General features: G+C 45.3%; 1 protein-coding gene across 1 annotated transcript; it reads right to left on the reverse strand.

Annotated features, from left to right (window-relative positions):
• Window positions 1-1,799: 1,799 nt before the first annotated feature.
• LOC308373178 (pre-B-cell leukemia transcription factor 1-like) lies at window positions 1,800-15,636 on the reverse strand. Its single transcript, XM_080848593.1, has 9 exons — window positions 14,637-15,636; window positions 14,248-14,489; window positions 12,385-12,458; window positions 7,215-7,456; window positions 6,534-6,724; window positions 6,175-6,310; window positions 3,658-3,814; window positions 2,429-2,506; window positions 1,800-2,085 (listed from the first exon to the last, which is right to left on the reverse strand). Exons 2-8 carry the CDS (start codon window positions 14,439-14,441, stop codon window positions 2,463-2,465), a joined length of 1,038 nt encoding a protein of 345 aa, XP_080704719.1. The 5' UTR covers window positions 14,442-14,489; window positions 14,637-15,636; the 3' UTR covers window positions 1,800-2,085; window positions 2,429-2,462.
• Window positions 15,637-15,878: the final 242 nt, after the last annotated feature.

A 15,878-nucleotide genomic window follows, 5' to 3' on the forward strand; every position in this document is an offset into this window, starting at 1 on the left:
GAAAACAGCTTTAAAATGACCGTGCGGCTTTGGACTGCCTACGGAGTCTAACGACCGTGTTTTCTCTGGGAGCAATGCTGAATGTTTTCTCAAAACAGCGCTTTTGCCCCTTCTTGATTCAGGGAAGCTAACGTATACCCACGACATCTTCATCATAAGTGACAGAGACCTATGTTCCATTAAAGCAGCTTTTAAGCTAGCCTAACCGTAATGTAATTTCCGCATCCGTAGGTAAGTATGCTGCTCTTCAATTAATGCTTTTCTAAATGCTGTTTAACAAAACGTTCCTGTTATAGTGTAGCCTACTCTATTTGATGATTTAGAAAGTTTTTTTCGCTAAAGTACAGGTAAGGTTAGGTCTTACTTTTCATCTGATCTGATAGTTAGACAGAGAATAGAAAATAACCTCAATCCACACAACGAACATGTCTGCTTACCAACACGTTTAGCCTGTAAGTATATTTTTTGTATCTAAAAATCAATATTGTGGGAAACTTACCGTTTGACGTTTGAGCATTGAAGCAGCTCAGTCCCTGCGTCGATCTAAGATAACAAACAAATTACCTTCGCTTCGAGGCTACAGAAGATTAATCACACCATTACAGGAAACAGAGCGCCACGAAAAGCAACATTTCTTTTTTGCCACTCCTTTAAAACTGTAGCTGCCAAATGTGAGGACCCTGCCTGATGTGAGTCCGCCAATAGGATGTCTAGAGTCCGCCGCTGCCTGATGTGAGTCCGCATGCGCAAACACAAACGGTTTACGGCAGAAGGCTCAGGAGCAAACTATCCAAGACGTGCATTCTCATACATGGTGTCGCTGCCAAATGTGAGGACCTGCCTGATGTGAGGCCGCATGCGCAAACTTTGCGACACTATTGTAGTAGCCTACAACGAGCCAGGTAATGCCGGTGGTGTAGGCTACAGCATGAAGTGGAATGACAAGCGCATTTGTTTACGTTTGAAATCCACCAAGGTTTATGATGTTAAGCTTCATGTTTATTGAATTATTAGTTAAGCAGTGCATTCATTAGCCTACTAGTAACAGTAATACAACATAGCCCCATATGTTGACACTGAGCCATATGCTGTAAACCGTTGACAAAATTATAAAACACTACGTTAAATAAACCTACATTATGCGTTAAGAGAAGCCAGATACGTTGATATTAAACCATGTATGAGAATGCACGTCTTGGATAGTTTGCTCCTGAGCCTTCTGCCGTAAACCGTTTGTGTTTGCGCATGCGGACTCACATCAGGCAGCGGCGGACTCTAGACATCCTATTGGCGGACTCACATCAGGCAGGGTCCTCACATTTGGCAGCTACACATGGTTTAATATCAACGTATCTGGCTTCTCTTAACGCATAATGTAGGTTTATTTAACGTAGTGTTTTATAATTTTGTCAACGGTTTACAGCATAAGGCTCAGTGTCAACATATGGGGCTATGTTGTATTACTGTTACTAGTAGGCTAATGAATGCACTGCTTAACTAATTCAATAAACATGATCACATTTGGCAGCTACAAACACCCTAAGACTAGTTAGTTTCCTGGGTTTCTTCATACAGGCTAGAGGATTGGGAGGAGCAATTGGCTGAATTTGACAAATAGTGCATGCTCAGGGGTGTATAAGATTAGAATTGCTGACCGCGTCTTGAAATGTTGATAGATTGACCCATTCTGTGTTACATTAAAGTAGCATTATGCAATCTTGGTGATAGGTGCATCCATACACTTATTCATCCATTCAATAACTCACCCACTCATTTGTTTTTCACATCTTTCTTTATTAATGTTTTTTCATCATAACATGAGGAGTCCGTGTCACCAGTGTTCCAGAAACTTCCACGGCCTGTCTCTCAGTTTGGCTCCTGGCTCACCAGTCAGTGAGGTGACGTTAGAAAAAAAAGAGCTATTCTATATACGTGATTCAATTATTATGTCATACAAAATGAGAGGGAAGAAGGGATTTAAAAAAGGAAATAAAAGAAACTTCTTGTGTGTGTCAGATATCCATCCACTTCATCTCCTCACAACCCAATGACTACGTGTGTGTGTAACCAGATGCTGAAAAAGTCCTGCAAGTCAACCAGAGAGAGAGAGAGAGAGAGAGAGAGAGAGGAGAAAGAAATCAGAATATGTAAAACATCTCCATGAATCTTAAACTTTGACGTGCATTTACAGTAGTGTCATCTGAAGTACAGGAACAATCTCTCTTGCCCACATACGTGGTGATTCACTAAAAATATTTTATTTCAAACAAACTGATTTCAATCTCATCAAGCTTAACTCCATATTTTAGTTCATATTGGCCAAGTTCTACAACCCAAAAGATAAAATTGGAATTTGAGTGGATTTGTAAAACACAGATTCTTCAGATAGAATGTCAAGACAAGTAGACTTGTGGTGAATGTTACTCACATTCTGATTGGTTGAGTGAGAGGTGGGCGGGGTCTCATAACCTTCCATCAGGAGTGTAACAAGGTGCTGGGTATCCGGCTACAGAAAATGAAGAAGCATGTTTTGAGTCATCAAGGCCAGACGAGTGTGTGTGCGTGTGTATGTGTGTGTGTGTAATTCTGTGTGTGTGTGTGTGTGTGTGTGTGTGTATTTGTGAGTGTGTGTGTGTGTGTGTGTGCGTTTGTGCATATGTGTTTGTGAGTGTGTGTGGATGTGTGTGTTTGTGTGTGGTTGTCTGTGATTGTGTGTGCGTGGCGAGTCGGCTTGGCTGCTGTGCGTTGATGTGTCAGTTGTGTGGAAGTGTGTGTGTGTATGTTTCTACTGGAGATGGGGTATGTGGCGAGTTTGCTTGGCTTTTCTGCGTTGACGTGTTGGTTGTGTGCAAGTGAGTGTGTCGGTTGTGTGTAAGAGAGTGTGAGTGTGTGTGTGTGTGTGTGTGTGTGTGTGTGTTTCTAATGGAGATGGGGTATGGGTCAAGTTTGCTTGGCTGTTCTGCATTGACGTGTTGGTTGTGTGTAAGTGAGTGAGTTTGTGTGTGTGTGTGTGTGTGTGTGTGAGTGCGCGCGGACATGCGTGTGTGTGCACGGGTGTATGTTTCTACCATAGTTTGGGGTGTGTGGCTTGGCGGCTGTGCGTCTACGTGTTGGTTGTGTGTAATTGAGTGAGTGAGTGAGTGAGTGAGTGAGTGAGTGAGTGAGTGAGTGAGTGAGTGAGTGAGTGAGTGAGTGAGTGAGTGAGTGAGTGAGTGAGTGAGTGAGTGAGTGAGTGAGTGAGTGAGTGAGTGAGTGAGTGAGTGAGTGAGTGAGTGAGTGAGTGAGTGAGTGAGTGAGTGAGTGAGTGAGTGAGTGAGTGAGTGAGTGAGTGAGTGAGTGAGTGAGTGAGTGAGTGAGTGAGTGAGTGAGTGAGTGAGTGAGTGAGTGAGTGAGTGAGTGAGTGAGTGAGTGAGTGAGTGAGTGAGTGAGTGAGTGAGTGAGTGAGTGAGTGAGTGAGTGAGTGAGTGAGTGAGTGAGTGAGTGAGTGAGTGAGTGAGTGAGTGAGTGAGTGTGTGTGTGTGTGTGTGTGTGTGTGTGTGTGTGTGTGTGTGTGTGTGTGTGTGTGTGTGTGTCTGTGTGTCTGTGTGTCTGTGTGTGTGTGTGTCTGTGTGTGTGTGTGTCTGTGTGTGTGTGTGTCTGTGCGTGCGTGCGTTCTACCTGAGTTTGGGGTGTGAGGCGAGTCTGCTTGGCTGCTGTGCGTTGACGTGTTGGTTGCATCCACGGCCGTCTTGACTGCATACATGTTGGCCTCTTCCTGATACTTCCCTAAGTTCTTCTTATAGCGGATCCTTTTGTTCCCAAACCAGTTACACACCTGACGTCGAGAAAGACAACAAAATAGGTACGGGATGAATAGATATAAAGAGATAGACAGATAAAAAAGAGAGAGTGAAACAGATGGATAGTTAGATAGAGAGAGAAAGCGAGAAACAGATGGATATAAAGAGAGAGAGAGAGAACCATACAGAGAATGGAGGAGGGAGATCACAGTTTATATCTGGGGGGTTTAACCCGTACTCATTTAATGCCTATCTGTGTGTGTATGTATGTTCCTATGTGTGTGTGATCCTATGCGTGTGTGTGTGTGTGTGTCCCTATGTGTGTGTATTTGTATGTGTATGCATATACAGTGGGGAAAATAAGTATTTGAACCCCTGCCGATTTCGCAAGTTTGGCCACTTCCAAAGAAATGTGTGATCTAGAATTGTAATGGTAAGCGTATTTTAACAGTGAGAAACAGAATATCAACAAAATAATCCAGAAAACTCCATTTTATAAGATTTATGACTTTATTTGCATTTGATGCAAAAAATTAGTATTTGAACCCCCAAGCAAACAGCAAGAATTCTGGCTCCCAATGGCCAGTTATGTGCCCAAGAAGCACACAGAACAGTTCTCATTAGGTCTAACAAGGTATTCCTGATCTCAACTGGTGACCTGTATAAAAGAAACCTGTCCAAAGAATCATACTTCACACCTTCAACCTTACCACCATGGGCAAGACCAAAGAGTTGTCCAAGGACGTCAGCGATAAGATTGTAGACCTGCACAAGGCTGGAATGGGCTACAAAACCATTGGCAAGCAGCTTGGTGAGGCAGACAACTATTGGTGCGATTATTCATAAATGGAAGCAACACCAAACAACTGTTAATCGCTCTAGGTCTGGGGCTCCATACAAGAAAGCCCCCCATGCTGTATCGGTGATCATCCGAAAGGTGCAGAATAACCCTAGAACAATGTCAAGGCAGCTGGGACCACAGTCACCAAGAAAACCATTGGCAACACACTACGCCATGATTCTTTGAAGTACTGCAGCATTCGCAAGGTCCCCCTGCTCAAGGAAGCACATGTACAGGGCCATCTGAAGTTTGCCAATTAACACTTGAATGATTCTAAGGAGGATTGGGAGACAGGATGTGTTCAGATGAGACCAAAATCAAGCTCTTTGGCATCAACTAGACTTGCCGCGTTTGGAGGGGGAAGAATGATGAATATGACACCGTCCCCACCGTCAAGCATGGTGGTGGAAACATTAGGCTTTGATCTGTTTCTATGCTCACAAATTCCTTTGAAAATGGCCAAACTTGCGAAATCGGCAGGGGTTCAAATACTTATTTTCTCCACTGTATATCAGTGGTGGCTGACAGTTATAAAAGGAAGGAAAGAAGGTGTTTGTGGTGGAGTGGGGTGTGAACTAAACCCACTAATTAAATGCCCAGTTGTTAGACTTTAAACGCAGATTGGTAAACTGTTAGTGTACTGTTATACTTAATTTTGCACCTCTTGCATGCCCAGAAAAACAGGGTCAATTTGGCACTTCAGGGCATCTCAGTGTGTGTGTGTGTGTGTGTGTGTGTGTGTGTGTGTGTTGAGGGAATCTCAGTGTGTGTGTGTGTGTGTGTGTGTGTGTGTGTGTGTGTTTGTATGCGTGGGTTAAGGGCATCTCTGACTTTTCCATTATGCTTCAGAGCTTGCTATTAAACAACACCCCCATTCAGTTCAGTGATCAGGGCCTACTGGAAGTGATCAGGGCCTACCGGAATGATATAGCATGTTGTCATGCACTGCAGTACCAAAACACTGAGTAGGCCTAAACATCACCCCTACCCTTTTATTGGCTGATGCGGTGTTAAATTTACCTATCTCTATCCTTTGATTGGCTGACGTGGTGTTAAATTCACTTATGCTACCCTTTGATTGGGTGATTTAGAGTTTTGCCAAAATATCTCCCTGTTTTCTCTATGTGGTCCAACGATTGAAAATTATCCTCAATAAAACGAGTCTTCCTCACAAAAGTCCTTACTGTATGATAACTTCCTCTGGCAAGGTCCAATTCCTGTTCAACAATTGGTTAACTGATGTAAGACGCTAAACCCAGAGCCTAAAGGGAAACAAACGCGTGCGCACAAAAACACACACACTCACGCACGTCCAACCCTAATGCCTCTCTCGCTGTCAATCTCTCACACATGTTCATACTTCTCCCTCCCTTCTTTCTCTCTGATGCCGTTCCCCTTTTTCGCTCTCTCTCTTTCTCCCTCTCCCTCTCTCACATAGATATCTGTGTGTGCCCATGTATACAGTATGTGTGTGTATCTGTGTGTGTGTGTGTGTGTGTGTGTGTGTGTGTGTGTGTGTGTGTGTGTGTGTGTGTGTGTGTGTGTGTCTCTTACCTGTGACACAGTGATGGAGCACTTCTTGGCTAGCTCCTCCTTGGCCTCCTCGCTGGGGTAGGGGTTGGCCAGGTGGGAGTAGAAGTACTCGTTCAGGACCTCGATGGCCGACTTGGTGAAGTTACGCCTCTTTCTCCTGCAACAGCAACACGAGGGAGGGGGTTACACTTGTGGACACACACACACACACACACACACACACACACACACACACACGAACACCAAACACATACATCCATTTATGCACCCATATACATGCATTCACCCCCCCCCCCCCCCACACACACACACACACACAGTAACACAAACACAAACAAACACACACACACACACACACATAGAAACACACACACACACACCTGGCATCCAGGAAGCGTGATCTGAGGATCATGACGGCCTCGCAGGTGCTCTGCTTGAGCTGCATCTGGATGGTGCTGAACTTGCGCTGGATGATGGCCACCATGCGCTCGATCTCCTTGGGCGAGATGGGACGCGTGCGAGACTGCTCCCGCAGCAGGTTCATCACGTGGGTGGTGAACTCGTTACAGGCCTACAACACACACACACACACACACACACACACACACACACACACACCAGGGTCTTTGTTCAATACGAGTGACTTGAAAAGAGTCTAACCATAACGGCTCTCTCTCTGATCTCTCTCTCGCGCTCTCTCTCTCCACCTGTTCATACTTCCCCTTCTCTTCTATCTATCTGACGTCCTTACCCTTTTTCACTCTCTCCCTCCCCTTCTCCCTCTTTCACATGTTCGTACTTCTCCAGGTCTGTTGGATCATCTCATCTCATCTCTCTCTCTCTCACCTGGTCGTTTTAAGTCCCTCCTTCTCCCTCACACCTGTTTATACTTCTCCCTCTCTTCTCTCTATCTGATGTCTTTCCCTTTTTTCGCGCTCTCGCTCTCTCTTTCTCTTTCTCCATCTGGCACGCTTGCTCTCTCTCTCCCTCCCTTTGGCTCCCTCTCGCGCTCTCTCTCTCTCTTTCTCTCTTTCTCTCCCTCTCCGTCCCCCGTCTCTCACCTGATCATACTTCTCCAGCTCGGAGTGGTAGATCCCGCGGATCTGGGCCAGTTTGTCCCGGTAGTCCGAGTGCTCCGTGCTGCTGTCGTTCAGGGACTCCCCAGCGGCGGAGAGAGCTGCGGCCGCAGCCGCCGCCGCGCCCTTCTCCGGCCCGGACACGCCCTCGGCCAGCAGCATGTTGTCCAATCGCATGATCTGACCGTCCAGAGGCTCCTCCTCCTGCGCCCGACGCAGACTGAGAACTGCAGAAGAGGAGAAAAAGAAAGAAGGAAAGATAGAAAGAAGGGAAGAAAGAAGGGAAGATAGAAATAAAGAAAGACAAGGAGTTCATGAAAGAAAAATAGGGAAAGACAGAAGTAAAAAAAGAAAAGGAAAGAGAGAGAGGGCAAGAACAAGAGATTATTACACACACGCCATTACACACATTCCACTTGAAGGACCCCAGCAAAGTATATATATATGAATAGACAACAGAGGACGGGGAGTAGGTCATCTTCACTTCAATGTGTCTACCACACTGTAAAATGAGATTTCTGTAGGATTAGACAGAAGAATACAGACAGACACAGACAGAGAGAGAGAGAGAGAGAGAGAGAGAGAGAGAGAGAGAGAGAGAGAGAGAGAGAGAGAGAGAGAGAGAGAGAGAGAGAGAGAGAGAGAGAGAGAGAGAGAGAGAGAGAGAGAGAGAGAGAGAGAGAGAGAGAGAGAGAGACAGCTGCCTTCCTAATCGAGTCTCTACAGTAGCCTACTGTTGAGTTCCATTTACACCAGCAGAGGGCAGCCTCTCTCCATTCATGAAACTACTAACCTGAGTGAAATAAGGACACACACACGGGCACGAACACACACACACAGCCCACAGTACATTTGGGCCCAATGTTCACTCATGCTTTGACAATATAAATATGTGTATATTTATCATTGTCAGTAAAGCTTGAATTTGACAGAAAATAAATTAAACGTGACCATTCAATCTGCTCCTTCATCCTCCTCGAACTTGTCAGTCCGTCTCTTTCTCCCCAACAACCCCCAACCCCCTTCGGCTCCTCCCCCCCACCCCCCTATCCTCCATCTCCTTCTCTTCATGAGCTGTCTTGTCAATGTGAATGGTTACTGGAGGATGGGAGGGCGGGTAACTACTTCGGGGGGCAACTAAGGTTTATTCACATCAAATCACACTGGTTGAAATTGAGATGTTTCCCTTAAGGTTGTCCTGATGCCCCCAAGTATTTAACCCACAGCTGATTACAACTCCTCCCCTGATTGGGAGATGACAACTTCCATGTTTCCCTTAAGGTTGTCCTGACAACCCCAAGTATTGAACCCACAGCTGATTACAACTCCTCCCTTGATTGGGAGATGATAACTTCCATGTTTAATCTGAGTAACAGTGGATCGGGAGGAGAAAGAGATGGACTGGCAAGGAGTGAGGTGAGGAGGGAACATAAAGAGGGAACAGATAGAACACAGGTAGCTAGGTCGCCAAGACGATACTGCAGTGTAACATAGCTACTTCACAGAATAGAACACAGGGAACAAACTAAGTTAGGCAGGTCGCCAAGGCGATACTGCAGTGTAACATAGGTACTTCACAGAATAGAACACAGAGAACAAACTTAGTTAGGAAGGTCGCCAAGGCGATACTGCAGTGTAACATGACCACTAAATAGAACACAGAGAGAAAACAAAGAGAACGTGTCTTGATGGGGCAGCAGGGTGATTTATCAACACAGAAATCTGCAGATTTGGGGTCAGTGTGTGTCAGGTCAGTGTGTGTCAGGTCTGACAGGGCAGAACTCATTAAAGCAGAGTCTGGTCAAGCACTATGCATCTGAAAGGCATTTTGGCAGCAAGATGGTTGTGAATCCTCCCTTGGGCAATGTTTGCATGGAGACAGACAGACAGACAGACAGACAGACAGTCAGTCAGACAGACAGACAGACAGACAGACAGACAGAGATGCAGGTCAAGAGGTAGGGAGAGACAGACAGACAAATAGACAACTATCAGAGACAAACAGACAGACACAAGCACAAACATACAAGCGTCTTACAACCAGACCCACCATCCGGACAAACATCAGTTCAACAAGGGTCTCCATGACACTTAACTTGATCCTAATTTGGGGTGTGTGTGTGTGTGTGTGTGTGTGTGTGTGTGTGTGTGTGTGTGTGTGTGTGTGTGTGTGTTTGTGCACGTGCGGGTGCTTGCGTGTGTCTGTGAATGTCTGAGCGGGTATATTTATGTGTGCATGCACGTGCACGTGCGTGTTTGTGTGTTTGTTTGTTTGCGTGTGTGTGTGAGCATGTGTGACTTTGTGAAGGAATTTGGGGGGGTGCTGGGGAGATGGCTGAGGTCGATGAGAAGGAGCTGTTTAAACTGATGATAGGGTTTGATGCATCTGCACACTTACACATTAATACACTACCTCTCTCTCACACACACACACACACACATAAATACACTCCCCCCCTCTCTCTCTCACACACACACACACACACAAACATAAATAAACTCCCCCCTCTCTCTCTCTCACACACACACACACACACAATACATTCTCTCTCACACTCACACATTTACACATACACACACATGCATACACACTTACTCTCTCATACACACACACACACACACACTTTCTCTCTTCCACACACACACACACACACACACACACTTTCTCTCTTACACACACACACACACACACACACACACACACACACACACACACACACACACACAGTTTAATTAACACAGGCTCATAAGGAGCACCTAAAGAGGTGTGAAAAACGAGCTCTCATTTGAAAGGTCATTAATTTGCACCGTTATGCAAATGAGGTAGCAATTAAGCCCCCAGATCCAGGGAGGCTCGCCAATTTATTACAGCAGAACGAGACAAGTCACACAAACACATTCACACACACACACACACACACAGACTTGCTACAAGAAAAAGCTCAGAGCAACCAAAAATGCACGTGCACACAAAATCTCGCTCACACACAAACACAACATTTGTCTTTTCCAGAAAACACTACAGCTGCCATGATTACGAGCATCATGAAGACATACAGTATGAACAACACTTGCACTTAAGTGGAATACTCTACCTATGATGTGACACTTCATCAGTGCAACTTTGATTTACATAGCAGGACATGGGTCCAAGGCATACTTCATAGCAGGACATTGGTCCAAAGCATACTTCATAGCAGGACATGGGTCCAAAGCATACTTCAAAGCTATGCAAAACCTATGAATGTTTAGGGTCAGGCTTGGAACTTTCACCCAAAGCAACGTACAAAATCATATGGAATTTAGAATCCTAACAGTAAGAAGGATTTTTTTTGGAGGCGGGGCCATATCACAGATATATTATTATATTTGGGGGCGGGGGGGGGGGTTCTTGGTGAAGAAACACCCCCCCTACAAACAGTGTGTGTTTCTGAAGATGTCTTTAATGGATCAGCCTGCACAATCACCAGATTTAAACGCCCTTTCTTCTGAAAGCTGCCAGATCTGAGCCACAACACATCATGAGAGACAGACAACATTGACTCAACAACATGAGAGACAGACAACATTGACTCAACAACCAGGTCTAGCCCAGTCACATCATGAGAGACAGAGAACTTTGACACAACAGAGAGACAGACAACATTCACTCAACAACAAGGTCTAACCTAGTCACCACATGAAAGTGTGAGGGTCAGCTCGGCCGCTGTGTGGGCACTTACAGCAGCAGATAAACTACTAATCTACCCTGGGGATTCCTGTAAACACCTGCACACACACACACACATGCTCACACACAGATATGCATCCATACACACACACACTCACACACACACAGATATGCCTCCATACACACACACACACACACACACACACACACACACACACACACAATATGCAAAGATATTCTCACATACATACACAGACAAGTAAGCCAAATCACTCACACACACGCATTACATCCGTGCATTTAAACAAGATAGTGTGACTTATATACGTACACCTGAAGTAGGAATGACAAGATTAGACTCACTGATGCTCCGAGGAGCCGAGACCTCAAGGGCCCAGCACTAGGCCCAAGCAGGGACTGTGAGTGAATTATCTCCCCTGTCAGAGGGTGTGTTTCTGGGAAGAAGCGCGAGGCCGTTGGGGTCTCAGACCTGGAGAATACCGAGCGCCATTGACCTCATTAACCACAATGCACTCCTCTCTCACTGTCACTCATCCTCCTCTGGTCAAACTGCTGCTATTACCTCCCACTGCTCTTTCTCCCTCTATCTATCTATCTATCTATCTATCTATCAATCTATCTATCTATCTACCTCTCTCCCTCTATCTATCTATCTATCTACCTCTCTCGCTCTATCTGTCCCTCACGCACTCTCACTATATCTACCTCTCTCTCACTCTCTATTGCTCTTTCTCTCTCTCTCTCTCACACTCTATTTAAATTTTGAGCTTTTCCATCCATGCTCTTCCCTTTCTTTGTCCATAAAAACAATCACTACATCTTTTTTTCTTTCTCTTCCCCTGTCATGTGATAAAGAAACCCATCTATGTGAAGGCGGCAATGTACCTTTTGAGTCTTCAATCAAGACTAAAGGAAACCAAAACATACAAATAACACAAGGAAAACACAACAAAAACAACACAAGGAAAACACAACAAAAACAACACAAGGAAACAAAACAACAAACAAGGAAACAAAGGTTTTACATGGATACTAGTTTTTGTTGATTAGAAGATTGCAGCCAGCGCCAGAGTACATTTGAAGACAGAAAGACTTGGAATGTGTTTGAATGAAAAACTTAACTCGTAATAAAAACGTCCTACTTTTGCTGGTAACAGTAGTCATTTAACATGATGTATGCGCTGGTGCCATTTGTAGTAGGCTGTGAGTGTGTGTGTGCAAATGCGTGCTTGTTTGTGTGTTTGCACATGCGTGCTTGTTTGTGTGTTTGCACATGCGTGCTTGTTTGGGTGTGTGCACGTGCCCTTGTTTGTGTGTGTGCACGTGTGCTTGTTTTGTGTGTGTGCACGTGTGTGCTTGTTTGTGTGTGCACGTGTGCTTATTTGAGCATGTTTGTATGTGTGTGTGTGTGTGTGTGTGTGTGTGTGTGTTGAGGGGGTTAGTTTTTTTAGATTGAAGACTCACCTGTCTTTTCCTTAATTTGACACAGAACACTGAAGAGGGCCGGCTTCATTCTGTGGCAGTTCAACGCATGCTTCCTGAAGCAGAGATAGACAGAGAGAGAGAGTTCCATTGAGCCAGTCAGTTAGGTGGGACATTTACAATAGCCTATCACTGTTCACAGGTCTGCACTCACACACAAACACACACACACACACACACACACACACACAGACACTACATACACATGCACACACACACACAAATACTCGACAATCACACACACATGCACACACATACGAGCCACACACACACACACACACACACAACAATTTGCTCTAACAAGATTGGCTCTGTTGAGGATGGAGGTTAAGTGTATTCCCAGACTAGATTACACTCTGGCAACATGGAAAGGCAGAGTCTCGTCAAGACCTTTCAATCACAACCATCTAATTAGCAAGGCCTTCGCAATCTATAGTCACACTTATAATGATGATGAGGAAAACACAGATCCGTGGTGTGCACAGTTTTTTTATGATCAAGGACCAGCTGTCCATTGACACTAGCAGTGCTATCCACTGACCTCTTGCCAAGGTTGGTTGGCAATTTTAAAAAAAAGGCAACTTATTTTTGACCGCATTTATAATAGTACTTTTATAATTCGTGCCTGTCAATGTGCGGTATTCAGTTTGCAGAAGCGCCGTGATTGTGGCCTGCTGTAGGACTCTCTTCTATTTTGATAAGCGGTTTCCTGGTCTCCACTGATTAAGTACCTTCAGGCTGTGGTCACAATGGGAAACCCATTCTTTTCCCTCTCATCTATGTAGGCCTACCATTTAAAATATCGTCATGCACATTATTTAGACGATGCTAATCAGGTAATGGATTCGATCAATTAACGCCCCCGGTCCTGCTTCCCCTTTTCCCTTCAATTGTTTGGTCCGTTTGCGGCAAACTGGGACAAAGCGGTTAAGGCAGAGAGACTGGGGGAGATTCAGATGATAATAGCCCAGAGTACGGGAGAGTGGCCGTGCATGAATATGGATGTCTGATCCTCTTGGGGGGGGAGCCGAGGTGGGGGTGGAGAGTCGTCTTGAAGCTTATCATAGAGCGACTCCGCTGGTGGTAAACATCTACAGCGAACAGCGGCAGCGTTCCAGGGCGCATCATATGTAAACAGACCCTCTTCGCCCGTATGCAAAGTAAAAAGGCAACGCTGTGTCCATAGCAGCGCAAATAACTCTGATGTCAAACTGGGTTTGCCCGGTACGGGACACTTTGCATCACATCGCCTGAGCTGACTTTCCTTTTTTGAAATGCAAATACATCATAACGGAGTTGAATAGGTCTGCCGAATTAGTGCCACAGCGGAGGCAAATTAGGTCGTTAATGGGCTTGATTTTATGGGGACGCTCGTCTCGTGTTAGCCATAAAAATAATGTTAGCCACTAAATGAAATCACACTATTTGCCCCGTTTGCGCAGTAGGACAAGTGTCTACAATTAAGCCAACAGTGAGTAGCCTACCTCTAGTATAGACTTAGACTATAGACCGTATTATTAGGCTTCATACACTAATATTGGTTAGAGGCCATGATCAAGCTGGTTGGCCCTTTCTACTTTTTGCCACCTACATCTTCAACTATGGCAACTAACCTAGTCCTGTACATTTGTAGATTGCTTGCATCTACACTGACGAGACTAACGTGAGACTAAAGAATGGGTATGTTTTCATGGTCCTGTGGTTTATGCAGTGATAGGCCTTCTTCGAGGTGGCCACCCGCAAGAGCAAAGGGCCACGTGACCGTTGGCCCATCATCCAGATGCGTAAAAATGACTCGACCTCACTGCAACTACAAAGAGCCAAACTGCTGCTAGGAGGGGTTACCTGGCTTGGGCCTCGTCCAGGCTCTCGTCTGTGATGGCCATAATCTGCTGGAGAATGTCACCGATGTTCCGTGACTGCCCCTGGTACTCGTGCTTTCGAGCCGCTTCCAGCTCAGCCATGTCGGCCCGCGAGATTCCGCTCATTCCAATGGGACCGGACATCATGTGGGTCTGATCGTCCATGATCGAGTCCATCGTCCCTTCAAATCCTTGTCTTTGTTAATCTGATTCAGGCTAAATATCCTAAATCAAGGGGTATTCAAATATGAATGGCGTTTACTGCGATTATCCGTAATTTTGTTATTTCAAAACGTGTGAAATTGTGTTTTGAAAGATTATTGCAAAGCGTAAAAGCCAGTAAAATCCTCCAGGCAAGAAAATGAAGCTCACCTACACTTTTCGGGGGGAGGGGAATAAAAACAGAGGTCACCTAAAACGAACTTGTAGGCCTAAGATTTCAGGCGTAGGCTATTCAAAATATTCACATTAGATCCGTGCTCTTCTTTCGTAACAATGTCTCCGATAATATAACCTTATGTACGATTAACATATCCACCAATCTCTACTTTTTGAAATATTGGTGGGCTATAGCCTACGTGTAGGCTGCTGTTGAAAATCGAGCAGTTATTGCTCAACCACAAAAACAAACTTTTTCTTAAAAAAGGCAAAGTCGTGAATAATGTACTACTTTGGAGAATACTTGCCAACGTTTTGGCAGCAGCAAAAAAGGCAATCCCAAGATTCGTTTATTTTGGTTCAAAAGGCCAGCTAGCCTATTTTATAGTCCCGAACTGACCACGGGGAAAACAAACCTGGAGAAAAGAGGTAGGCTAGGCTTGCGCTGCATTTCGACCAATAGGCTATGAAAGAGAAAGATGGACGTCGATTTGCCTTCGCAGAGGTAAAAACTGTAACTGCTGCAGTTTCATCTCCATTACCGTTGTTACTTTGTAATAGAAATGTAACGTTAACTCTTTAAAAAGCCTAACAGCCGTGGCTCCGGGCGCAGTATTAGGTTGCTATCAGTCGCTGCGACGCGACAACAAAACGCATGACCAGTTGGGAGGGATCAGTCTCGCGACGATGCACAGACCACCATAAAGGGAGTTTAACAATGCGAGGTCTATTAGAAAATGGCTCTTCGCTTGGATTCCCGGAGAGTCTCCACAGTTCGTATGCGCCGAAGAAGACACCAGTCTACAAGACTACATTCTTGCGAGCAAGTAACATTGTATTCCGAAAAAAGGCAAATGTCTTGGGTATTCCAAAGCGAGAAACTCGAAGAAGAACCTCGGTCGTTACTGGTGCATAAAAGACGGGCCGCCACCACTCGTGTTCGTATTCCCTCGCCTATTCGCGCACAGACTGTCTCCTTTTCTCTGGTGTTGGGTTCTTGCCTCTTTGAGGCTTCCCTGTCCCTCCCCCTCCCTGAACTGTTCGCGTTGGATACCAGTAGTATACCGCGAAAGGAGTTCCAGTCTTCCACGTTGGTACGTCACACCGCGCCCCTACGAAGGCGGTCGTAAAACGCACAATCCTCGAGAGGCGTGAGAAGCGACAAAAATGATGAATGTACTAACGTACGCTGTCAAGTAAGGCTACAGAATCGGGACTGAACATGAACAGTTTCAA

This window comes from Sprattus sprattus, assembly GCF_963457725.1.
Source record: "Sprattus sprattus genome assembly, chromosome: 1".
Classification (NCBI taxonomy): Eukaryota; Metazoa; Chordata; class Actinopteri; order Clupeiformes; family Clupeidae; genus Sprattus; species Sprattus sprattus.